The 27,265-nt window shown below is 36.7% G+C and overlaps 1 protein-coding gene across 7 annotated transcripts in view; it reads right to left on the bottom strand.

The window, feature by feature from the left end:
- The window catches only part of Ca-alpha1T (Ca[2+]-channel protein alpha[[1]] subunit T), a 47,165-nt gene that overhangs the window by 6,201 nt on the left and 13,699 nt on the right, over nt 1-27,265 (bottom strand). The window contains exons 4-30 of one of the 7 annotated variants that reach the window (XM_089071674.1): nt 27,122-27,219; nt 26,262-26,433; nt 24,315-24,353; nt 20,068-20,171; nt 19,565-19,740; nt 18,985-19,077; nt 18,480-18,658; nt 18,182-18,348; nt 17,704-18,044; nt 16,796-17,017; nt 16,586-16,715; nt 15,914-16,215; nt 15,484-15,635; nt 14,993-15,196; nt 11,771-11,891; nt 4,915-5,070; nt 4,541-4,678; nt 3,902-4,183; nt 3,462-3,610; nt 3,237-3,383; nt 2,857-3,025; nt 2,246-2,595; nt 1,923-2,115; nt 1,393-1,542; nt 874-1,254; nt 400-616; nt 57-318 (exon numbers count right to left, since the gene is read on the bottom strand). In XM_089071674.1, coding sequence (XP_088927800.1) covers nt 57-318; nt 400-616; nt 874-1,254; nt 1,393-1,542; nt 1,923-2,115; nt 2,246-2,595; nt 2,857-3,025; nt 3,237-3,383; nt 3,462-3,610; nt 3,902-4,183; nt 4,541-4,678; nt 4,915-5,070; nt 11,771-11,891; nt 14,993-15,196; nt 15,484-15,635; nt 15,914-16,215; nt 16,586-16,715; nt 16,796-17,017; nt 17,704-18,044; nt 18,182-18,348; nt 18,480-18,658; nt 18,985-19,077; nt 19,565-19,740; nt 20,068-20,171; nt 24,315-24,353; nt 26,262-26,433; nt 27,122-27,219 — 5,094 coding nt within the window. Of the gene's footprint in view, nt 1-56; nt 319-399; nt 617-873; nt 1,255-1,392; nt 1,543-1,922; nt 2,116-2,245; nt 2,596-2,856; nt 3,026-3,236; nt 3,384-3,461; nt 3,611-3,901; nt 4,184-4,540; nt 4,679-4,914; nt 5,071-6,894; nt 7,052-11,770; nt 11,892-14,992; nt 15,197-15,483; nt 15,636-15,913; nt 16,216-16,585; nt 16,716-16,795; nt 17,018-17,703; nt 18,045-18,181; nt 18,349-18,479; nt 18,659-18,984; nt 19,078-19,564; nt 19,741-20,067; nt 20,172-20,252; nt 24,008-24,314; nt 24,354-26,261; nt 26,434-27,121; nt 27,220-27,265 lie in introns of those variants that run through there. The other 6 variants (XM_089071672.1, XM_089071673.1, XM_089071678.1 and 3 more) reach the window with 6 other exon arrangements.

The raw sequence follows: 27,265 nt of genomic DNA, 5'->3' as shown, positions 1-27,265 counted from the left end.
GATCCTTAATCTTATGTTTATAAAAATATATTGGAGAAAGAAAAAGGGATACTTACTTATCCTTCAGATAAAGCTGTATGCCAAGGGCGACAAGTTTCATGAAAGATTCAAGTATGAAGACGGCGGTGAAGAAATAATTAAAAATCTTTAATGCGTATGTGAGCGCTTTCGGCATCATGTAAAATTCCATCGCCATCGTGACGACATTGAGACCGATGACGGCGGCGATCGCCAAGTCGAAGTACTTGGACGTCACGACGTTGTGAACAAACAGCCGCGACTTGGAATAATGGGTGTAATACGGCGGCTCGTGCATTTCTGAAAATTATGATCGTCATTGCATACAAAATGGCGCCTCTCGAATAGTAATCTGCTGCGTGATGTAGAAGTGGCATTAACCTAGCTGACCCGGCGGCCACTCACTTCGTCTCTTTTTCTCCATCTGCAACGCGCGTTTGGCCGCCCTTCGCACGCGCTCCTCTTTCTCTTGTTCTTCACGGCACCTATGGAAATTTTCGACTACCACGCCGACGAACATATTCAGCACGAAGAAACCCACCAGCAATATAAATGCGATGAAATACAATAATCGCCATTCGGAGTAATTTTCGATAGGCTGTAATCAGTTCTGTTACGTCAGATTGTTGGACATCATGCGAAAGTACTTGGAGCTAATTATATTCTTTATAGACAAATTAATTATATCAATAAAGTAATATTATTTTAAATATATTTAAAAAATTACCAAATCGCAAATCAAATCTATATCTATTTATCTAAGTGAAAATTTATGATAAAATATCTTTACAATTAACAACAAGAGGACATGAAAGAAACAAAAACATTTATTCCTGCTCATTGTAATTTTTTTACCTGTTGATCAACTCCGACAGCATCTAGACCAGTATACATGATGTTCACCCATCCATCTCGTGACGATAAGACGAATAATGACATAAGAGCTTTACCAAGATCATCAAAATTATACTTTCTGTTTAGCCAGACATTTCGCTTATCGGCCAGGCAGTCCGTTTTATTGCGTACGTTCTTGATATCTGGGCCTTCACAATAATAAAACGCCCCCTTGAATAATTGCACTCCGAGAATACCAAAGATCACGAAGAATGTGCAGCAAATTAGAACAATGTTGCCGATGGGTCGTAATGAGGATAGCAATGTTTGAACAACCAGTTTTAAGCCAGGTGCACGATTGATAACTCGCAGAGGTCTTAGGGATCTCAATAATCTAAATACCTATATTTTTCACAGAGATGATTAATTGGAAAAGAGATAAATAACATCAGCAATAATTTTTAAGAAATTATTTAAATAATTAATTGAATTAATTGTTTTAATTTATTAGTTATTTTATAATATCATTTTCTTTTTTACCCTTAATATTCCAAATATTCTGGGGCTACTGGACGAGAGTAATGACATCGATAAATCAATTATGGAAATAATAACGAGAGATCCATCCATGATATTCCAGCCTGACGTAAAATAAGCATCTGGACCATACAACATACTCGTAGCAACGACCTAAAAGAATAATGCTTAATTTTATAATTATATTCTAAAAATTCGTTAATAATAATGGCATGTAATTTGCAATATAAACAATTATTCTGAATTTATTCAACATAAATTAATATAATTATTCTGATATAAAATATAAATTAAACAAAAAAAAATTATTAATTATAAAGATCCTATCTGTCGAGCATACATTGCCACCTATTATCCTATTATTTCTAATTGTTTCTAATGATCTTTTAGTTATCATAAAATAAATGTTACTTGATGTTACTAGATATTAGTACTAAATGTTACTAGAGATTAGTTTTGTCCGAAATTATCATTGTATTTTATGAGGATTGTTATTACAGATTAAAATCTTAAAAATTATGTTGACATGTTACCTTAATAAACATCTCGATAGCAAAAACGCCAGTAAAAATGTAATTTGCGGTGGACAGGAAAATTCTCTCACGGCTATCCGGTGGTATATTCGGTCGTTCCATCGCCAGAGTAATGCAATTCAATCCGATAAATAGTAATACCACGTTGTCAAACCATTTTTGATCAACAAGCCATTGACACAAGATACGAAACCTGTAATACCGAGGAATGAGGTCTACGTCATATATCTCTTCGTATAAAAAAATGGCTAGCTATTTACTCAATTTTATTTAATAATAATGTTATATAATAGAATCTACAGGTATTAATTAATTTATAATACCTGTTATTTGGTGGAAATAAATACAAGGAATAATTGTCACGTTCTTGTAAGCAGCCCTTAGGTTCGAAAAACATGAATATCTTTTTGATCCTCTCGACACTGCTCGCGCTGCCGTGACTGTTCGATGGCGGAGTCTGTTCGCCACCCATTCTCGGACGTTCCTCTTCTTGTTCATGAAGTCGCTTAATTCTCGGCAGTGGACCAGTCTCCATCGAGAGATTGTTGATCGTGCGTGGAGTCGAAGACGGCGCAAGCATCTCGTCCAATGGTAGCGTCTTCCTCGTAGATGTCTGGACATTCTCGTATCCACGCAGCGAATTTCTTCGCGAAAGCTCGCCGATCCATCGCATCTGTAAATAATAATTTTCTAATAATAATAATAGTTGTAAATTTTTTTTTTCAATCTCTTAAAGCCAAAATCATATTGTATAAAAAATAATATTTACACAATATATTTACTGATGTATTATTGTTATATTACTTTAAACTGTATTTTTTAAATATTTTATCAAATGACATTCAGTGCAATATAGCGATGTAAAATAATGCAATGATAAAGTAATAATTTATGGCTTAGTAAATGTTAACAAAGATATTGTATCGCAACCCACTTGATTAGGCGTAACTGTGTAACGACGAATCGACCATGGGCCATGGCTTTCGAGCGAATTGTTAGGACTCAAACTACGATTATTGCTTGTCAGGACGGTAGTTCGATTATTGGGTGCGTCACGCTGTGTATCGTTTCTTATCGAACCGTGTAAATAACCGCCATTAAAACTGGAAAAGATTAAGATATTAAAAGTTCTTATTATTACAATTATTAAATTACAATATAGGTTATTATTTCTATATTATTTATAAAAAATTAAATATTACATAATCTGAAATAATTATCTATCTGTTCAGTTTTTAAATATTTATAATTAATTCAACAATTATTTATTTTTCCCGCAAGTGATTTTTGGGGTAATCGATTTTATTGACTTACGTTGGATTGGATCCAACAAAAGTACTGCGTCCATTATTAAGTACAGTAGTGTGACCGGCATGTTCGTCATCGCTTTGCGACCATCGTTTCCTCCGTAAAGATGGTCGTGACAAACGCCACGAGTATCCTCTTTGCACCCTCGGCGGGCTGAAGTGGAAAGAAGCGGTATCAGTAAAAAGAGAACGGCATTTAATGTGCAACTGAGGAACGACGAAATGCGGATACCTAGAACTTGAGTCTCTCGCTGAGGGATTAACAACGGCCGTAACGAGGCTGATGCGTCTCGGGAATTGACCGGCTATTAAGTTATTCGTCGGTATTTTGTTGGATACGTCAGGTAGCTTCAGCAATCCCGAGGGTATACTGCACTGACTCTGTGAATACAAAGCACTCGTTATTATCATATTTTCTCGTAATATATCCTCCTCAATCTGGTATTATAATGAAATACAGCAGAAAACCTTTCAAATTTAAAATTGAAAACATGAGAATCTCATCGGGATATTGACTGGCCAAATATGAAATAAAACGGACAAAAATCTCCATTTTCAAGTACAGACTTTGCTACGCAGCGACATTGTTTTATTATAGCAATCGCGTCACGAAATTTTCGCAGTTCTTTTGCGTTACGACGACGGGTCTTTCACTGAAATGAAATAACGTACGCCAGATCGATCGATGGACTCGATTGAAAGGGCAGCAGCCGGATAAACTGCTCGGCAATTGAGGTCTCTGTAGCCGACGTCCAACGTGGTGTTCGGAGAGTCTTGAGGAGTAGCCGCCGTATGAGTGATTATCGGCGGCTGACCCGCCACACCCATCATCTTGCTCTCTTTTTGGATATTACACTTGGGTTCATCGATCCGCTTCCACGCGCTGTTTTGCTTCTCCCTGTTGTCCTTGTATTTTCTAAGCTCTTCTGCACTCTGCCACGAGTTCTTTTGATCCTGCAAATTGCGCGAGGGAAAAACTCTGACTCCATATGCGATTGAGACAATTCCGAGGTAAATTAATTTACTGTACAAATCTTGTAATAGTTGTATACATATTTCTTTAAGCAATCAACGCGCTCTATATAAAAAATTCGGAAATTTAATTTTTTTTGTATATTTAATTTGTGCTTTAGCTGTTTTAGATATATCTTTGTGAATTTTTATGAAACGTCATGCCGACCCTTTCGAGAAAAGTCGAGCGAAAAGAATATTCGATGACCTTCGCAATCAATCTTTTCCGTGACAGAGAACGGGGAATAAACGAGCGTAGAATACTGGGCTTATTTATTTGAAGCAACCACGAGCAACTACCTGGGTATACGTATCGCTGTCAGAGATCGAATGCGATCCTGATACTCTCGACGATCCGTCTTCGCTGCCCATTCCAGCCTCTTTTGCAGCGAGTCTCTTCGCCATTTCTCTCTGCTCTCGTTCTCTCCTCTCGTTTCTCTGCGAAATACGCTATTAGTTATCATATTCTCCTATGTTTGCGTAATCATAAATCAAGTTTTCACAAACACATATTACCGATATATATTTACAATTCTTCGTGTAATATAAAACAGTTTTTAGATTCTCTTATAGATCAGAAGACTTAAATTAATGTCGTACTTATATATATTCTTGTACCTTCTGCATTACGTGAATATCATAAAAAAAATGACATATTGCTCTCTAATTCCTACCTCCGATGAGAAGCCTTCAACGAGAATAGCGACCAGAAGATTAAAGAGAACATAATTTCCGAAGGTCATCAACGCTACGAAATAAAGTGCAGCCCAATGAGATGTCTTCTGCATACCATTGAAGAGGACGACGTTCCAATCTTCTTGCGTGAGAATCTACATAAAAAGAAGAATGGGAAGAGACTCTCGCTGCATATTAAATGGTATTGATGTCTACATTTACTTAATAGGGATGATCGGCAAGACGTTCTTTCTTTCGACGCGTGTCGAAAATTTATGTTGTGTAAAACATGCTCGTGAATGAAAAAAAGTTTCACAGTTTTTGATTAGGATTCAAATTGCATATACATTTGCATATATATTTGCAAGGTATAATAATAATGTAATTAAATAATTAAAATTATTGATCAATTCTATTATTATGCAAATTTGCGATAATAAAATTAAAAATTATAACAATATTATGATTATCTATATTTATGATTTGTCAATACTTAGAAATTTTATAATATCCCATTAATTCCCATTAATTTGGTCGTAGAATATTAATATATTGTAAACAAATTTTAATTACATTATTTCAAATATTGAATTATGCATCATGGTAGATACGGTCACATTTACATAACATTGAACGATGAAACACAGGAGTATATTAAATAACTTGATCCAATTTGCGTCAACTAAATCCCGAAGCAAACAATTTATTTTAATAGAATATTCTTTAAATCTTTTTTATTAAAACCATTTGGACATATGTAGTCGCGAAAGATTGACGTATAAAACAAGTCGGCACTGGCGTTGCGTTCACAACGTGAACTCAAATTTGCATATTTAGTAAAGATGCACAAAACGTTTTGCCAACCAGCATCGCAATACTTTGTAAAAATGCATGCAATTGTATTTTTTTTCTATCACGAATTTCTCTTTGTAAGAGCTTTCGTGTTTATCCACGTATTCATCTATCTATCTTTATCAACCTTTCAATCTATTTCCAATCTATTTCTTTTTCTAGCCTGATAACATTACACGTTTTTTAAAAATACTACCATTTCTAAAAAAAAAATTAATTCAGTAAAAACCAAATGGTTAGAGTTGAATGTTAGTAGTTAGTAAAATTGTTATTTACATGCGCAGAAAAAATATCGCACTAATCTATTAGTATTCCAGGTTTGAATTTACACACTTTTTGCACGCACAATGATATATATGCGTAAGAATGATACATAAAATTAAAAAATGCTGTCAATTTATTTAACAACATTAATCTTTGTAAATTATTGTACAAATAAATATACGCGTTATTATGAGTAAACGTAGAGATATGCCACTGATACGCAATAATAATGATTAATTATTCAGCGATAAATTTAGAAGATCATCGATATGCATCGATAGAACACAGAAGTAAATAGAAACACGTGATAGAAAGGCAGAAACTCATTTGAGCGGCTTCTGCCGAGTACATCAGTTGCTTTACATGGATGATGCGTGTGCTGAATCGAGATCACAATATGCTCGTGGGTAGAATCGTCGTCACGCAGTTTAATCTGCATGAGCAAACGAAATGGTGAACATGAATGTCGACATGTATACGTATATACCGATTGCACGCGTGTAAATACAAAGCAACCATTAAAGGCTCTGTCACTCGGCACGGTTAACAAAGAGAGAAGAATGGACGAAGCGTGGGCGGGCTTAAGGGACGGTAGGATCAGATGTTGGGCTCCGTTTGCTCAATACACGTAGAAATATATGTATATATACATATATATACGATCCGGCGATCTGTACAGAAAGAAAGAGAGAGAGAAAAAGAGAGAGTGAGAGAAAAAGAACGTGGACACAAATATAGGTAGGAGAAAAAAGACCGTGTATACGCAAAAAAGTGGCTACGCATATATACGTGTATTGTCGCTTTAAACATGTAAAAAAAAAACCGTTATAATATAGTGTTAAGAGAGGGAGGAACAGTGGTACCTGAAAGACAGTGACTAGTGCCCAGACGATGTCGTTGAAATGTTTGCGATCACAGCGACACAATGGGTGCCGCGAGACCACCTCGGCACAGGTGCAGGGCCGACTCCGGTCCGCCCACATGCAAAACTTACCCCCGAACAGGTACATCCCTAGGATGCTGCAACCGAGACAATCCGCTGGCCTAAAGTATCCCCGCGATAGAGATCAACAGTGGGGAGATGGGACCGGTTGATGGGACGAGGACTTGGTATGATCGCCGTGCAGCGTCTCCGTTCTCTTTACTATATATATATATATATATGTATAGTGATTTTGTTAATTGAGCAATTAATTACAGGAAGTGTAATTGATTAATTTTTATACGGTCGTAACTATCGCGTTGTTACGTCAGCGACATTTGGGTGCAAATATGCACAAACATTGACGTCATTAATGTCGATTACTAGCATTTTTGCATCGATTGGCAGCTGACGGCTAAACATAACGGAGTTGATCCAATACGCCTAGATAAAAAAATAAAAAATTTTCAGAAAATGACGCAATATTTTTCATTTGACACAAATAGTTGTATAATAGCTCAATTTTTAGTTAATTTTTCGAGTATCAAAATTTATGACAAAAATATTGTGTTAAATCGCTTTTATCCGTTAGCTTGTAATTCGTTATTTTCGTGCTTAAATGCTCAAAGTAACAATCTAGGTTTAAAGGCTCATATTTTAAAAATACTTCCGCAAAGAGAAACGTTTATTTTTAACTTTTATTGTATGTGTGTATGTGTGTGCGATAAGAGACTTTTTCGATTTTTCCATTCATCGTGCCAATAGGTATATATTGCTGATATAAATATCAAACTTTAACATTTTTATATCTCCTACTGAACCATACTGTATTGCATAAAAATTTTTAGGTATTAAATCAAAGTGTTACACACATACATGCGAATGTATCGAATTAATATCTGAAGAATTAAATTTATTGCAGAGAAAAATATTTCTTTACAAATTTTTATTTAAAAGCGCATTTTAGCGCATAATTTGTAATTTTTTAAATTTCTCAAATTTCGTTTATTACACAAAGATATTATTAAACTAATCTATATAATTAATATTAGCAGACTTGATGTTTGGAGAACGAAGATACTGCATATTGTTAAAGGATTAAGCAATTGTGTTGGACAAAACAGCGAAAAACGACTGTCACTCGAAGCTCGTACAGTCACATTCTGCAAGTTCGGCGTGTCTGTATATATATATAAAATATATGTATCTTGTATATATTTGCAACAATACAGGCGAATGCATGTAAAGTAGGTATACATTTATGGATTGTGGGTGAATCGTATCGACTGTGTGCGGTTGTAACGGGCTTTATACGACGGGACGGAGCAAGGAACAAGAACCAAAAATTCAAGAAACTAGACATATTTTTCTCAAAGAACAATTAAAAAAATTTCTTCATTACACTTAATTCAGCACACTTAATTTTTCCTGAAATTATCCGAAAAGGTATCAGTATAAATTACACATACGTTCACAATCGTAATATAATATCTCGACGTAATGCGTCGTACGAGCGTATTAATTGTTTAATGTTTCACGCGAGCAATCAATAATGCTAATTTTAGGGCGCGCGTTGGAACAATAATTGACTCCAATGCGACGTGACATCTGGTCTGCGGAAGTCATAACAAACAGTTATTCGGGCGTGTCTGTAAAAGAATTATCTGTCAAGCCTGTCAGTTGCGTTATTACGTCGGCTGATTTTTCTTGTGATTTTTCGTTTCGTTGAAAGTAGAAGCAAAGTCGGAGGCGTTGAATGCGCGCAAATATGACGAGCTTTAAATCAACGCCCGGACAAATATCCGCACACACTTTACGGATGTACCGGATACGTGAAAATAAACGGGACGAAAAGAGAGCTCCGGGAATGCGATTGCGAAGAGAAAAGAATATTAATGGAAACAAGGCACCTGCCGTTGCAGAATGTCACGGCGAACGTTTGCAAGAGAGAAGGGGAACAAGGGATAATTGCCACAAGCGTAAATATATAATCTTCTAATACGCAAATATAATACGGTATAATATTACGGCGAAATCTCTCTCAGCGAATATTCGCAGAAAGTACGCACAAATCTACCGAGACTGCTGATATTTGATACGATATTACGTGCCTTGCGCGAATCCAAACCACTATCTGGATCGTATCTCTAAACTTAAGTAATAAGAAACTGCGTGTCTCTCTTCACTACAAGACTAAAAAATTTCTAATTGATAGCTCTTCGGACCACCTGACCTGATGATTCAGGCTATCAAAGCTGAATCAAATCTGATCCAACTTCTAAAAAGCATTCCCTTTCATGGAAAATACATATGTATTTAAGAAAATAGATAATAATAACTTTAAATAAAGATTTACTTTTAAATAGATGCAGATACGTGCGATAACATAATGGTAAATGAGAGTAAAAGCTGTTTAATTATTCGGCCTTCTCCGAAATATCTACGTGTTGAGCCTTGTCTGGCCCGTATATTGATTTATATTGATAATAAAAACGCGCTCTGTTCGTGTTATTCGTGTACGATGGTCTCGTCTCAGGCCCTCAAGTGTTTCATTCTAGGGACTTGCTGACGCGACGATTTTCCTGTCGGGTCGAGTCGATATTTCACGCACGCATTGTATAACTCCGGACGAAGTTCTTTTTGCGCTCGAGTCGTCGTGGGCGTTTAAGAGACAGAAAGTGACAGAAAAGTTACGGATAGAACAAATAAGAGAAGTAGAAGAGAAAAAGAGAGGTAGAAAGAAAGAGGTAGGACAGTACGAAGAGAAGTGTAATGTCACAAGTGGTGAAGTAAAGTATAGTGAAGTATAGTGAAGTATAGTGAAGTACAGGGAAAACAGAGAAAAAAATAAGCGTAACAGAGAACAGTTTATTGTGCTACACTGTTAAAAATGTGTGACGTAATATCGAGGCGTCGTTCACGTACGTTCAGCAATGTCTAATTATTGTAAATGAAGTGTGTGAAAAGAAGGACGGACGCCGAGACAAATTGCTGGCTCGGCGCGCGATCTCTTCTCCGCTGATCGCGGCGCTTCTTTTTAGCAGTGTAACTGGCAAAAATCTGTAAGTGAGATATATGAATGTCGATTTTCGTAAGAAGATGTGATGTGCAGCGAGGTGTGACATATATACGCGCGGCACAAAACACAACAACAACGATGCCACAATCACAGCGAATGCCTAAGAAAACACATCACATCACATGCAAGCAATTTGCGCATTTCGCATGTCGTACGACATAAACCGGAAAGGAGTCTCATTTCCGATATATCGGTGGTCCAAGCCAGGACAAGGAGCCGATCCTAGGTTCGATGGGTAATCCTAGAACGGTCTTTTACCGTGTCATTTAGGCAGGATATGACGTGTCCAGGAGATTCGAGGATAGCTGTCAAACAATATCCCACGCACGTCCAGAAAATGTCGATTTGTCTTCTGAACGACTTAACGTGTCTTAAACGTAATCCCGTTGGACTTATAATTTATATATTTGTATTTTTTGCTTATATATTTGTATTGTTGCTCCTTGTTTGGACACACACGATGACTATTTATCATTCATTGACGTGCGACGAACATATAAAAACGATCGATCAAATTTTTGCACCTGCGTAATAGGATTCTATCGGATATTATCAGTTTGATAATATCATTTTCATCGTTCAAAATCGCTTCGAGACTCCAAATCGGCAAAATTTTTATATACCATACTTGAATTTTAGTGTTTTCTATGTCATCAAAGATTTCAGTAGCGTAATGGGCACTACAACTAAATCTTCTACTCTGATAACATTAATATAATATTGAGATAAAAATAACATCAATATTGCCGATACGGGGATAAGCGAATGAGAAGCGTCTAAATAGAAATTTCTTGATGCCTGAGCGAAAATGCCAGCATTCTCACGAAAATCTTGAGCTTTCAAAAGTGGGGTTTAATCAAATTAACTTATTAATTTAATATTATACGACTCGGGATCATATTTTCTTTCATCTTTTTGTTTTATATGCTCGAAAAGTCAATGCCAATTTCATTACTTCTCGCAATATTCGCAAGATGTAGGCAATTTCGTTTTTTCTTGCGAGCACACAGAGAAAACAGCCGCATGCGAAAGTATGCCAGAAGGGAGCCAGCTCGACGCGCTCGTAGAAGACGCGGCAGGAGGCAGCGTATTAATATCGCGCATATTGCACTTGTGAAGCGACAGACGAATTATAAATGAAGAAGCACCAGGATTATCGTCGGCAATCTTATGCAATGTTCGATAATCCACACCGGATAATCCGTGTGCTCCCAGTTCTAAACTTTCCTTTCGCATCCCCTTTTTCAATTTGTCACAAAAAACAGGATCTTGAAAAATTTAAAAATAAATTCGCGTTAAAAATAAATTCTCACTCATTCTTATATACTTTGTTAAAGTTTCCATCACCCCTAAAGTATCGGTATCGATAGCCTCCTCCTGCCTTTCCCCCCTCCCCCCTCGAGAAGAAATGACGACGACATGCTGGAAAGCGCTTATCTCCCAGTATACGTTACCTGAAGCCTCAGAAATCATATAAAGTGTAGGCGGACGCACGTTGCGAGAGATCGCACGACTTTAACTTGTCGGAAAACCCAAACGTGACAGTACGTATGTATACTTAGCGTATATATATATATGTAGATGCGGTGTAGTACAATGTTAATATATATGCACGAATAAATATATATATATATAAGTAATATACACTATATATAGAGAAGTCAAAAATGCCCTCGAGAAGATACGTGAAAAAGTATCCTTTTTTTTCTTTTTTTTTCTTTTTTTTTTTAGTAGGTACCTGAAACACCGTCACAATAGCCCAGAGTAACGAGTCAAAGTTTTTCCTATCACACTCGACGTCAGAGCTGCCTTTCATCGTTTCACAGAATTTGCAACCAAACAGGTTCATCCCGAGAATACTACAACACAACGAAACGTGCAATGTACTTCCTTATCCATATATATATGTATATATATATACGTAGATTGATAAGATGACAAAAAATAATGAGAAAAAGAGATAGAATAAAGGGAGAAAGAAAGGGAGGGATAAAGCTCGATTAAAATAGAATCGCGATTTGTAAAGCATAACTCGGCCAAGTAACTAATCAGTTCAAAATGCAAGATGTTCTGAAATCATCGGATATCCTTTCGACTATGAATTTGATAACAACAGTGGAATGAGTGCTTTTTCTAAAGAGAACTTTTTAAAAGAATCTGTCATAAACTTTTAATCTTAAACGCAAAGTATCTCGTAAGGAAGAGAGAAAGAGAAGGAATATTAAATTAGATATATATTTACGTTTACTTAATAAGATCAACTAGTTCGCAGAATATCACGACGAAAATAATTAGTGTTGAATGTTTATAGTCGAATGGATATTCGGTAATTTTATGACATCTTGGTATTGGATATCTTGTGATACGACAAAAGTGCAGAATCGATCAAATGGCATTTTCCGCGAGCTTTACGTTGTAAAATATAATGCTCATCTTTGGATGTGGCGTATGTCATAAAGAGAAACGTAAAATATCGACGATACCGGTCAGAAGCATTTGAGAAAGTTCGAATCGATTTCGACGTGAACTTCCGTCGTTCGTCGTAATTTGAAACCTTGGCCGAGTAAGTCGGGATCTTGCTTGCAATCCCGATGCAAGTACATCATGAATACTCCGTTATTTAGCGCACGCTGGCCGATCAGGAAAGGAAAAATCCTCTAAAGCGGATCTTTCGGAACTTCATTCGCGTCTTGCGGCTAAAAGAAGGATGCAAACACACCTAGAGATGGCCGTTGAAGAAAAAGGTATCTACGGATTGGCGCGCAGAGACGTACCCGCAAGCATTTGCATAGTTTCGTATGACTTTGTATCCACTTTCGAAAGTTCACTTTATCTTGAAGAGAGTTTCGAATGCAAAAAGATCACTCGGATTTACATCAGCGAAATGTGCGACTTTACCGAATATTCCTCGCTTTTCTTTTGGGATTTTCCGAAAAATCCGTAAAAGTTAACTTTCACGTAACAAAATTTACATTTTTAAATTTATTAAAAAATCGAATAAGTACTGTTAAATTAAAAAGACTGTTGTCATTTTACTGTTAAAAAAAGTTTGAACAATTTTAAAAATTTAGTAAGATTATTGAACGTGGCGAATTTTATTTCCTATTTTAAAGTGTTTAATTATTTGTTAAGCTTGCTTACAATTTTCAATTAAGGTACGATAAAATTTCTAACGTTTGCGTTTACGTATCTGCGGCAGATATCGAGCAATCAGTTGCAGTATCGAGATCGCAATAGCGAAGGCTGCAGCTGCGGTGGACGGCAGATCGGCCATCGAACGATCGTAAAACGCGCCGTAAACGCACGGATGTATATAGCGGGAAGTCCTACGCAGCATGACGAGATATATATGTATATATATATATATATATATATATGTAATTCTGCAGAAGTATATGTCGAACATTCGCAAGCTGTTCTAATATTGAGGGCCACACCGCATATTGAGGCGCACGCACCTAATATAAGAGCTCAGAATAGCAAGAGAGAGAGAGAAAGAGAGAGCGACAGCGGAAGAGATTCACGTGAAATATAAAAATGATTATAAAAATAAAAAAATGTGATGATAATAAATATATATATATATATATACATATAGGCCTTCATACTCGTCGCTAAGACGTCCAGCAGAAAAGCATCACATGCACACACATGTAAATATATATTCCATATACGTATATATATATTTATATATAGATATATTTTCTAGGTAAACGAAAGTACGTTCGATGCCTCAAGCCATAAAAGAGGAGCCAGCAGTAGACCGACTCCCCTCTCGTAATAGATCGTGCCAACAAATATCATCGTCATTACCATTAACAACGTTAGAAAATATGCCGCTCAAAGAAACGCTAGGAGACGCGAGAACACGGGACAACTGCTGGTAAAACTTGAGAATTTCTATATATATATATGTGATATGCATTAACTGGCGGTTCATACACCGCGCGGAAATAAAGTAAAAGCGAATAAAGTAGAAGAGAAAGGTATGAACGGAAAACAGTCACCTAACGTAGGCCTCGGCTCGGAGAGCAGCGGCGCGCGATTCCTGAAGCTCGAAAATTCGTAGAAGCGAGCAAGAAGCTGTTTTCGAAATATCGAGCGTCGACGATGTTACGATGAAGTGCATATAATTAAATTAAACATAATATTCTATAAATTAACAAGAAAGAAACAACAGAAATTTTAAATTTGGAGAAAATTAGAATTTAGAAATTAGAAATTGTAGGTTTTTTTGAATGTTTATATTAACAAAAGTATTAATCTTTAAAAAACTTTTCAATATTTAGAATTCTTCAAATTCTTACCTTCTTTGAAAATTAGAAAAGATATTTCTTAAACTAAAAATAATTTTTAAAAATAATTTTTAAAAATTCATATTTTTATATTTATAAAGTTAGTGAATAGCGTGGATAAAATTTGATTATCGAACATAGTTTCCGTCGCCATTGTTGCCGGGAACGATATGAATTCATTATTATTATGAGACACACAAAATCCATCGAGCTTTCTCGTGACTTTTCTAAAGCAAAATATTTTATATTATTACAGGACCAAGATTATTCTTGGATATATTTCGTCATCGACGCTTCATATCTCAAAGTTCTTGCCCAATTTATTTGACAATATCTATCGGCAGTTTCGTAACTTCGATCTGTCTTGCCAGACATGCAAACGTTACTAGGCTGATGAGATGATAATTAGAACAGGAAGACGCGGCAGCGCCCCGTAATCGGTGTAAACGCGATGCGCGGTTCCAATCGGGCGATTCCTTCGCGATCAAATTCAAATTGGCGATGATACCGGTTCGCGAAGTAGACGAACGATCATCATAATCGCAAGAAGAAACAGAAGAGAAACAGGGAAACGGAGAAATGGAGAAACGATCCGGTGACGCGGGCCCGAGGCCCGGAATTCCGGCAGTGTCGCTGACGCGGACGAAAATAAGACGGCGACTTACCTGAATATAAAGATGAAAAGTACTAAAAGAGAAAAGAATACGGCAACGTTATCCATGGTGCGCAGCATCACAAAGAGCTGACGTCGCAGATTGGGCAGGAATCGCACAAGCTTTAGGATCCTGAGGAGGCGGAAGGTGCGCAGGACGCTCAAACCGGAACTGCCGCCACGTTCCTCCACGACCGCCTGGCAGAGCTCGACGACGCTGGAAACGCGTCGTAAGAAATTCAACTATGTTACAACTATGTTTTTCCTTTTGTAGCAGATGATGAGTTTTCGGAGACTTTTATGAGACAGCTGCTTTATGGCTCTCTCGTAAAACCAAAATGAGATTGCGCTGACATCGCATATATACATATATGGATCTTACAAGACTTCAATATCATATATATGATGCTTATTTAATATTATTTGTTTACACAAGTGTTATATTGTAATTTATATTGTAATATATTTTATATTGTAATATAAAATTTTAAACAGTTGTCTTACCTTAGGATGACGACGATGCCGTCGAAGACATTGAAGCCATTACTGATATAACCGAATGGACCTTCTGCTATTACCTTAAGCAACATCTCCACCGCAAAGATCGCCGAGAATACAATATTGCTTATTTCAACAGCCACTGTTAATTGTTCCGGCTGCATATAATCATGATTAATAATTATGATTAATAATTATTTTGTGGAGCAATGTTTAGTAATTATAAAAATTGTTTTAAAAATGATATTATAAAATAGTTGTGTATACTTTTTACAAAGAATATCATTGCGCTAATTTAATAACAAATTCAAAGCTAATCATGTCATATTAAATTATAGAAAAAGAATAGAAAAATTCAAAAAAAATACCAGAGTAATATTCGATCAATCGATACCAATATATATTCCTGTCCAATTCGAGGGAGGTAAGGAATCACCTGGTTGTGATATTCGATTCCCATGCTCAATGTATTGATGAGGATTGCCAGTAGAATACCCTGCTGGAAGTATTTGTGCTCAACAAGTTTCTTGATCCACCGTCTTATACAACGCAAGGTGCAGATGCAGCAGTTGCCGGCACGTCTCAGGAACCGTTTGGGCCGCGAAGACTTTTGCCACTTTTCATTCTCGTCCGGCCACTGTTCGCCTCCCTGCAGCTCGCAACAACAGGAACAATTGTCAACGTCGGATGTCAACCACTGTGTGCGTTTTTCCAATGTGATGTGACGATCCGTTATACCTACGAAACACATTAAGATATTCTTATGTTTTTTCCTTCGTCTCAATCAATTTATTTAATTATCATATGGTTATTTACAAAAAATAATTAAAGCTCATAATGTTTACATAAAAAATAAAATATTTACACCAAATATTTACAAAATATTTACAAAATTGATAATATCTTTTAAAAATGTAATATTTTTGTAAAAAGATTTTATTACTTTAATGGTTTTTACTTTAATTTAATTTAATTCTGAAAATTAAACGCAAATATAAGTAATTAAACTCTAAAAAATGCTCAAAGTATTTTTAAATAATAATTCAACAATTTGTGACAACAATTTGTAGTTTTAAAATCACGTTTGTCGTATCAAATATAGACTTGCCTTTTGTGAGAGAATTTAGAAAAGAATCGAGCGCTAATTGGCCAGTAGGTAGAGCAGCGCTAAGGGCACCGCTGAGAGCCAGCAATTCTTGACACGTCATAGCCTCGTTACCACCCAGCTCGACTTGCATCTGCGACAATATACGTTTTATCTAGGAAAGGAAGAGACTTCCGCGATTTAGCGAAGCAACCGTGACAGATGAAAAATTACCTGTGCATGGTCCGACAGCGGACTGGACCAAACGTTACCATCGCCCGTCTGTGTCATCTTCTCGCTCGAGCAGACGTTGCGTTCGCCCGGTGTCACCGTCATCCCCGGCTGCAACGCATTCCCGACATTATTGCTGCCATGGAGCAGTACCACGTCGCTAAACATTACGCTGCTTCTTCTCCGATAATGCGTACATGGTGGACTCAACAACGTGCTGTTCGTCTAGAAGGCGATAATCAAGCATACGTTATGCATATTACGCACTACGACAAGCGCTCTCTCTCGTAACCGTTCTCGGCCCAAACTTGTAGCATTAAGGGAAGAAACTTTATGCACGATATCCTGCCGTACCTAAAGTTCAAAATTACCGCTCTTTCTTGTGCAAACGTACTTTCCATTACTGTCCACAAGAACTCGAAATCAAACGTAATCAATGGAACGTAAATGCTAATATTCTTCTATGAAGAAGCATAATCACTATCAAAGTACAACACTACTATCGGTATAAAGCAGAGATAAGAGATAAGAAATCAGCAAAGAGAATAGCTTAACGGGAAGAGCGCTAACGAATCATTCAAAAATGTTCTTGCTTGCCTACGATATATCTCTACTAATAAGATCATAAAATTAAGTGTAATATTTCCAAAAAGTGAAAGCTCAAGCGACATAATTGAGACTGTCGGAGAAACGAAATAACATTGTGGGTCTCCGATAATAAAATTAATATCATAAATTAATTACTTACCATTATTTCTCTTATTTTAATTAAATTAATTATGTAACATTTATATGTTATTAAAAAATCATTTTCTGTTTTATTTCAATTATGTCGCTTGTCGCTTTGACATGTGTGAAAGATCTCATGTGTGATGCGTTCTCGCATGCATGTCTACAATGATTGTACTTGCCTCGGCCGCATTTCCTACGACGTTGTCACTTCCGTTGCAGGACGCGGAGGAGGTGCGATGAACGCTCAATCTGTGGCACATGTTCGTGGAAGCCTCGGCTTCGGAAAGTTCGGGGCTGGCTCGGGATGCTGTGTCCGAGTTTCCGCTACCACCGACGCTATTGCCGACGATCGTGGGAGCGGCGATTGCTACCATCGATTGCGTCGGGGATGTGATCGCAGCGAAATCAGCAACGGATCCGCCATGACCGCTCACGGCCTGTTGTTGCTGCTGTTGCTGTTGTTCCGCATATTCTAACGCGGCGAGGAGTCGCGGACACCTCCCGTGATGCAGTCTTCTATCTGGATGCGCAGCAATTACGAGAGTTCACATAGATGTCGATATTAAGATCGTAAAAATTTGTAAAAATTTTTCACCTCAAAATTCATATTTAATTTCTTTTTTTTAATATTTGATTTTCACATTTAAAATTACTCACCGCCCGGTACGCGATTCGGCCCAACAGCAGTGGTATTTGAACGAAAAGCTTGATTCTGCTGTTCTTTGAGCAGATTTTGCTCGCGCTTCTGCTGTCTCCTGTACAACCACAGGCGATATCTCTTCATCAGTCTTCGTTTACCCCGTCGCCAGAGGTGGGCGATATATCTGGAAAGAGACATCAAATTGTTATTCAGCATGAGCGCCGCGAATCTTCTGCAGATGAATGAATGATGAGGGGCAATCCGACTCGCGTCAACGGCGTCCTCGGGGAATATGTAACAGCGAAGAACACCCACTTGACGATTTCGGCGTAACAAGTAGTAGGCTCCGAGGTATTCGTAGACGAGGCGAGCGTCGAGGTCGAATGGTAACGCGCGCGCTCCAGCCGCATCCTCTCCATCTCCCGCTTCTTCGTTTCCGAGAATTGCGTCGCGATTACGACCAGGCAGAGGTTGATCATGAAGAACGAGCCGATCTGCAAACGCGAGTCGCCCTTAACTCGCGGATCTTCAATTTTATAATGTGCTCTGCACTTGTTTTACATTTATTTTGCAATCATTATCTCTCATCTTGCTATTTTCTTATGGATTATATTACAATATTCTCATTTTACCAACTAATTATGTATGACATAATTATTACGGTATAATGGTTATTATCATCATTTACGTTGAAAAATAATTTATCTTGAAGGTGTATGCCCATGGAAAACACACGAATGCGAGAAACAGGCTGCGTATATTACTCATTAAGCTTTACATACCGCTCTCGTGCAATTGGGACAGGAAATGGAGCACTTACGACTATCAGGAGTACGAAGTATATCCAGTCCCAGAACGAGTGGGCGTCTTGCACGTAATACATTATGTCCGTCCATCCTTCCAGACTAATTACCTACAAATCAACATGATTGCGCCATTCAGCATTATAGTAAAATAATAATAAATGACAAATTTAGCCTATTAATAAATTAAGATATGTCAGTAAAAAATATTAAAATATCATAATTTTTGTTTAAACTTAAGCCAAGGTTTTTAGAAAGAAAAATTATTTTATCAAACCCGTTAAAAAGAAATACGTGAAATTTTTACATTTTCACCATATAGAAATACGCCTTCCAACTGGCACATTACTCACTCGTGATAACATCTTATCGAATGAAAACCAATTCGTCCGCAATATCGATAGAATAATTTTTCTCTTTTCTCCACTATCGTGGACTAATGTGTGTGTGATTCGCATTTCCATCGACTTTCGGGCGCCGTAAAAGTATTTTACTTATAGATAGGGAGAAATATTCCGCGCCACGAGTACGTGTACACATGCATACGTGAATTATTCGTTTCTGAACGAATGTAGGACGAGTAACTAAAGCGCTCACAAGAAATATGGCAACCCAGGCGAGACCAATGTTATCGAACGAAATTGTTCCTTGGAATGGATTGTTGCCCTGGCCTTTGCACTCCGTGTAGTAGTAGTTCCAATTAACGCAGGTATCGTTGCTGATAAACGTGATGTTACTGTTTGGCACTGCGGTATTGTTGCACACCACGTTCCCTGAATGTGAAAAACCGCCGTTGCGTCTGATTACGGTGATTGAGCGGTTATCGGAATATGTGGTAAAGTGATTAATTTACATGGAATTTTAGGGATTCAGCATGAAAAATATTTTATTCCAAAACTTCTCTCGTCAAAGCGTCTTATTAAAATTTAAGTACGCTTCATATAATATGTTCTTGGATTTTATATGTATGAATATTCTATCTCAAGCGCTTTTAATCTCATGTTTTTATATGATTTTTAGAGAGTTTAATTCAATAAACTTGATATATACTAAGTCATATTTTGCAAGTTCATTTGAAATTCTCTGAAGAGAGTACTCACCAAACTTGAGAGGTGGCAGATTACTGCAGGAGTGCATCCCGCTGTCGTCGGGACGCGAACAAATGTAATCCTGACCCTGATACTCGAAATACTTCTCCAGATCACTGGAAAAACAAATTGACGATTAAAAATTTACGTACATTTACGATCTCCGGGTAGATTCTTAAGTTTAAAGACTTGCGTACATATGCTTTATTATGCACGGATGCACTCTTCGCATGCTTCGCTTATGCGTACATTGTATGTAGGTATGCAGCGTGTTTGATATAATATATAGTATATATAGCGTAAATGTATACAAAACGAGTCACTAGAAACCGCCATCTAAAATAACTCCTTACGCATTGATTTAAAAGGAACACTTGAAAAAAGAATGAGAATTTTTAGAATAATTCGTCGAAAATACATGAATTTGATCTAACGATTTTCGTATTTTTAAAAATATCCTCGATATTGAAATTATTAATTTTCCCATGAATATATTTAATAATGTAACATGAATATAAATGACATGTTTTAAAAAAGTGCTTGTCTTCTCTGAGAAAAGAAATTACGATGCGAATATGAGATAGAAGAAATTATTATAGATGATGGTTTTTAGCAATTCCTTATATATATATATTCATATATTTATTATAAATATGATTATATTTATTATAAATATGATATGATATTCCGAGGGTCGCGGAATTACCGGAGGAGCTCCCAGTGCGCTTTCTTGCATAGATGGGTATTAGAACCGAAAATATGTAAATGCGATCGATCGAAAGTCCTGTGCTATACGAATGAAGGCTAATCGTAAACGACCTACACGTCGCGCAAATCATTGTCAGCGTAACGCGGCTGTGGCATTGATTCGCGAAACTGATCGATACACACTTAACGCGGTATTTGTCCCGAGATTGCTTCGAATAAAGCTCGTTGTTGTTCGGGAAATCGGGCGCGTTTTCCATCGGCCTTGTCATGCTTACACTTTCGACCATGTTTATATCACTGGTCGACAGCTCGTCCGATGATTCTCGGACACCTCGTATAATATAGTATACGTACACGTATGTAGATGCACAACGTACGTGCATAACGATTGAGAGAAAAATGATGTATAACGTACGTGCGTAACGATTGAGAGAAAAATATAGGCAAATGCAGATATATATACGTATATATATACCGACACGAGTTTGCGTGCACGCGACTGATATCACGCCGAAAATAAAATCGGCTGGTGCGAAAAGAAATATAATTAACACGAGGTACCGTACCGAGATATCGTGCCGAAAATAAACGACCGTTCAAAGATTACCTTTGTCGAGGAACATAAGTGGAATCTTGCACGAAGAATACCGATGGTCACGAATCAAATGTTATTTAGTATGAATGGCAAAATGATAAAAAATTATTTAATATTATTAGATATGTATGGTATAAATCAAAAAACAAAATTAACAATATTCTCTTTCTCTCATATATGGATTAATATTTGCACATAATCCTAGACATATTAACGAACGAAATATAAACAAATAATGTAGTATTTCAAATCTAATAATATGTGATATTTTGCACTATGCCCTTTAGAATTGGAAGGTACTGTGCTATCTTTCTCCGAGCTCGATTATACTCCTCTATCGCAATATCTTGGCGTCTTTTATTCTGAATTTTCAGACGTACTCGTGATTGATAATCCTGTTAAAATCAATGATTGATCTTACTTTGCACTTTATCTCGCATCATGCTGATATTCTTAAATTTTTTAACAGTATCATGTTGAAATATCGTTCTTGATATTCGAACAATAAATGGAGCAATAGAGGAATATTGCCTTACAAGGCGTTACACTTGCTAAAATAATGCGACACAATCGTTATCCAAACACACGCTATGTATGCTTAATTAGCAGTGTGCACGTAATCGCCTGTGCTCTTCTTAATTTGCGTGCCTTTAATGCGGCATAGGCATGTGCTTTTACTTGTTTGTGCTCGTTGTGCTGATCGTGCCAGTCGCTCTACATCCTCCCGTATATATTTATAAGGTGATGTCCTACTTTTAAACAATACATCAATCCCCATAATCCCCATACTATCGCTTCATCGCAATTTCATATCGCGACAAACTTCTCATATTTGTGCCCTCATATTTTGATGTCACTTTTAATTTGAAAACATCGTGAAATATGATGATATGAGGAAAAGAAATTGTTTAAAACTTCATAAAAAAAGTCGTATAAAAATCATAGAAATAATTATAATTATAATTAAATTAAATCTGTTAATTTTAATTTCTATTTATTTATAACAATATGCATTTACTTTACTTATCATTATAATAATTTTATTTCAAAGCAAAATAGACTATTATATGAGAGCATGATAATAAAAATCTTGTACATTTCTGTGCGCATCTTGGTAGCGATAGCGTGTCGATATTTTTAATTGAAGTAAGCAGATATTTGAGATAATTTTTAGGATGAAATTCTAGATTGTGTGCATTTACTTTTGTTTTTTTTAAACCGTAAACGTTTTATCTCAAACATTATTGCATATAGAATCAAATGCGTGACGTTACTTTTGATGCTTGTTCAAATTATCATTATGGCAACTGTGAGATAGACGTTGACGCCTTTTCCAGAATATATTTGACTTGCATGCTTTAAAAATTGCAAGTTAATATCGCTTCCTCCAGGACCATCGCTATCCGCGATGCCCCAGCGCTGCGCTACCAAGTCGATAAACGTTCGAAAATAGCTGCTACGTATACCGGAATAGATCGCGCGAGCACCGCGCGTTTAATTAGCTTTCTCTCTAGGCTTGGGCTTGGAGTTTTATGGAACCTACTTCTCTTTGCCGCACTCTCTATCGCGCCACGCAAATTCGAAATTAAATTCGACTTCGAAGCATTGTGCATCCGGGCGCGCAAATATGCATCTAGGATGGTAAATCTTGAAATATGCTTCCTATTCCTTAAATATGTCATAATCGTATCTGAGAAACGGCACGTCCCACGAAACGTGCGGACGTGTGAAAGCCTAGAGTCTCGTTTCATCTTCGTCTCGTTTCATATTCATTGACAGCAACGTCATTGACACAGAGTGCTTGAGACACTGCGTTCATGCCTCGCAATGAGATTTCTGAAAGAGAGTCACGTCACGATGTTTCCTTGAAATGTTGAAGCTCCGAGCTTTTGCACGGCAAAGAATTAAAGATGAGGAATTTCCTATTTCAAGGTGACATCAACTTGAAATTCACGTATCAAAAATCTCGATATTCGATGCATGGGTCACAGTGAGTTCGAGGCACTCTACGTATGCAACGGAAAGGTACGCTATCGTGAAAGCAGTGCGATGTAGTGAAACCACAGAGATCACCGATGCCACACACACAGTTGCTTAAACGGTAGTTCACATATGCAGAAAGCATCGTTAAACGACTAGACACACGCTGAGGAAGGATAAAATATAGTGGCAGAGAATGAAGGAGATAGTGAGAGTGAGAGAGAGACGCGTGAGCCGCGAAAGAGGTACACATGTCCAGAGTAAAAGAAGAAGGAACATCGACTCGTGCATTGAAGCAGAACCGAAGAGATTCCAAAGTATCGGAGTACAATAATCTCGTGGAGAGAACGTGGAGTGTCCGGGTCATCAACAAATTATGGATTCCTTTATGCATCATCGACGTATCCCCGCTTTCGAAACCGCGCTCCCACGCGATTTATATACAATCGGATACGTTGAAGAGAGAAGAGTTTCAGTGCTGGATTGAGTGTGAAATAGTCCGAGCATTAAAATAATATCTCGAAGTTCAGAAGGGTCGATCTCGCTTCTCTCGCTCTCGGGGATCTCAAAACTATCATCTCCTCGATCGGCAGCTAATATTCAAAACAATATCTTATTTCGTCATCAATTGAGAGTCGACATGCTCTATATGGTACACACTACGGTACAGTCGCACATTGGTATAATAGTTAAAAGAGAAGAAATAAAAGAGGGAAAGATAGAGGGGAGAGAGAGAGAGAGAGAGAGAGAGAGAGAGAGAGAGAGAGAAAGATAGAAAGAGAGAGAAAACGCGACAGAAAGAGAGAGATAATATATACATATACACATCACGTATGGTTGCATGTATATACATTTATGTACATATGGATGCCACGTGTATGTATATTTTGTGATTTATATAGATATGTATTGTTCAGAGAGAGATAGAGAAAGATATATATGTATGTACAGCACATTGTTCTCTACTAGAGCTTACTAAATGCGTGATCGAACCGAGTACTCGTCCGAGAGTAACCTGCAACAGCGAAACAATAGCCTGTCACTGCCTCCCTGGGGTCATGTACTTACATCTAGATTTTTTTTTAGTCACGTGGAGAAGAGGGAGAAAGAAAGAAAAGAAGAGAGAGAGAGAGAAAGAAAGAGAAAGAGGGAAGAAATTGAGACAGAGCGTCTTAGATCGCCTAACATGATATATTCCTGTAAAGCAAAAGTTCAGAAAGTAGAACATAGTGATCCATCCAGGGCTTTTCACGAACTTTTCATGGTCCCTTTCGCCACCGACGATATTTTTCTCATCTAAAACGCGCCACAACAATCTCAAATCGATATCTGAAGATTTGCCAAAAAAGCCGCTGTAAGTATCAGTGCTTTTGAAATTACTTTTATGTTGAAAAAAGTTTTATGTATCAGAATCAATAGAACAAAGACAATGATTGCCATTTTTTAAATTATTCATTCATTATTATGGCACAGAAAACAAATATAAGTTAAAAAGTTACAAATAAAAGTTATATATCTTTTTTATATTGTTGTGTATATATAATGCATAAGTGTTATTAAGAAAAATTGTTTATCCTAAAATTTTTATATTTGACACTTACAGAGCTGCTTCATGCCAAAACTTCTATTTGTTTAGATTTACTTTCCAAACAAGTTACCAGTAACAAAAAAATACTACTGAGAAAAAATAATTGTTCTTGTTTTTATGTTTAAATAGATATTATACATGTATAAGGCATTAAAACATAATTATAAATAATCCTATAAAAAAACATATAAAAAGTATAAAAAATATGTGTTCTATGATTATTTGTGGTATATTTTTCATTTATAATAAACGCAATATTATATAAATAAGCATTAAGAATGTTTAATTAATCTATGATCAAGTCTCCATGATTAAATTCGAGACGATGATATTTTATGGGTAATTTCGTGATAAGCCGGGCGGAGTGAGCACGAGTCACGAAGTTTGCACTGTATTCTGAGGAAATATCGATCGTTTGGTAAAAGCGAATCGAGCGCAAAGTACTAGCGTAGAGAAGAATTGGCGAAAGACAGTGAGCAAGGGAAAAAAGAGTGGAGCGTTAAATTTACAGCAAGAAAAACTCGGCAAGCGATGCTTTGCGACAACTCGAGCTGTTCGCCATGCAATCTGAATGTATTAAATTAAAATTAGATTTTATGCGAAAGAATCGCATGATCAAGTTATTTATCGACGCAAGTTCTTCCATAACTAAAATCTCGAAAAAACCCGTGCCGTCTTAGGTGATGAAAATAAATTGCAGACGTATCAAAAGATCGAAGTATTCTATCTATCAAAAAACTGCCAAGCAAAAAATTGCGTACGTAGACTTATGTAATAGACCTTTTTGTGCAGTAGCATGCTTTGAACATGGTAAACGCAAGTGTATCTGATAATAATGTAAAATGACCTTCTCCTAATCGTTTTGCGTAGTCGCTTATTATATTCTGACATATGCTATTGCAAAGTTCTTAAGATGAATCTCCAAAATCTTTACACAAAGGCGAAAGTGTTTCTTTGAATACGGCTAATGATAATCTTGACTAAATATGCCGTTTTTACGATGAATCTTAAATGGAAGTTGCCAAAATCGAGGAATTATTTTACGCTGAATACGATGCTTTATTACTCATCAAGTTTGGACTACGCGAAAAATATCTAGTTAACGATAAATTGTCGAATATAAATTGTTGAGTTTCGCATATCTCGCGGAAATCACGATAATCAGCAACGAAATACTTCAACTGCACAGCAATCGAAAGACAGACAGAGAAGAAACAAACGAGATGTGATGCAGCGTAAGACGCAATAACGTGAAGAATCGAAGTAAAACATTTATAAAAAAGAAAAAAGTAGTCAACAAAAAATCCGTGAATCTGAAAATTCTCGCCGACTTACTCGGGATACTTGACATTGGGCAGAGCCTTGAGGAAGCAGCGTTGGCGTAATATGCCCTCCCATAGTTGCACGCCGACGATACCAAATATGAAGAAGACGAAGAAGCACAACAACAAGACGTTGCCCAGCATAGGAAGAGTGTCAAGCAGCAGCATCACCAATATCCGCATACCTGTTGAAGACAGTTGTTGTGAAAATGATATTTCATAATAAGACGCGCGTACATGATACTCTTCATCATAATTCATTATTGAATTCTTAAAATCAAACGTTAATTTTACTCTTGTAAATATTTCTCCTTGAGTCTGATAATATTTCAGCTATTTTTTTCTACAAATATACGCGACAATTTAAAAATACACGATATACCTTAAATTCCTTTAATTTTAGTACGAGGCACGTTTTACATTCAGTTCATTCCAGGAAAAAAAACAATTTTTTTGTAAAACCATGAACTATAAAAATTTTTTACCGTTTGAAAAATGAAATAGTAATCCAAATATAATACATATTTTAATTCAACGACCTGTTATTAAAATTAAGATCACGAGTTCTTGGACACGTGTATACGTTTTGCCCTTACGTGAAATTCAATCTTGAATTTTGATCTTAACGTCTGTAACTAAATGCCTTTTCTTGCTAACTTTAGTTTCTTGTTTGATATGATTATATGTATTTTCTCTGCTTTCGCTACATTTCAATTTCAAGATGAAATCAACCGTGAATGTGTTACGATCTATAGCGATCTATAGATGACAGTTATGCTACACTTGGCAATGTACTGTAAAATCGACGATGACGAAAGCAAGCCAGAGTCAATCGTTGTTTTTTTGACATATCGTAAAGATCTCGTTACTTACTTGGTATTCGATTGATCGCACGTAACGGTCTTAATACCCTTATCGTTCGGATGGCTGACAGATTCATATTTTCCACGTTTAGGCAGTATTCCAAAGCGCTACAACCAAATCAACTTTCAACTTCTTTAACATATTTATTTTACA

Source organism: Pogonomyrmex barbatus, unplaced genomic scaffold (assembly GCF_055798465.1).
Source record: "Pogonomyrmex barbatus isolate J1 unplaced genomic scaffold, ASM5579846v1 scaffold12, whole genome shotgun sequence".
Lineage (NCBI taxonomy): Eukaryota > Metazoa > Arthropoda > Insecta > Hymenoptera > Formicidae > Pogonomyrmex > Pogonomyrmex barbatus.
The sequence above is the reverse complement of the archived record's forward strand: the minus strand, read 5'-3'. Positions and strand labels throughout refer to the sequence as shown.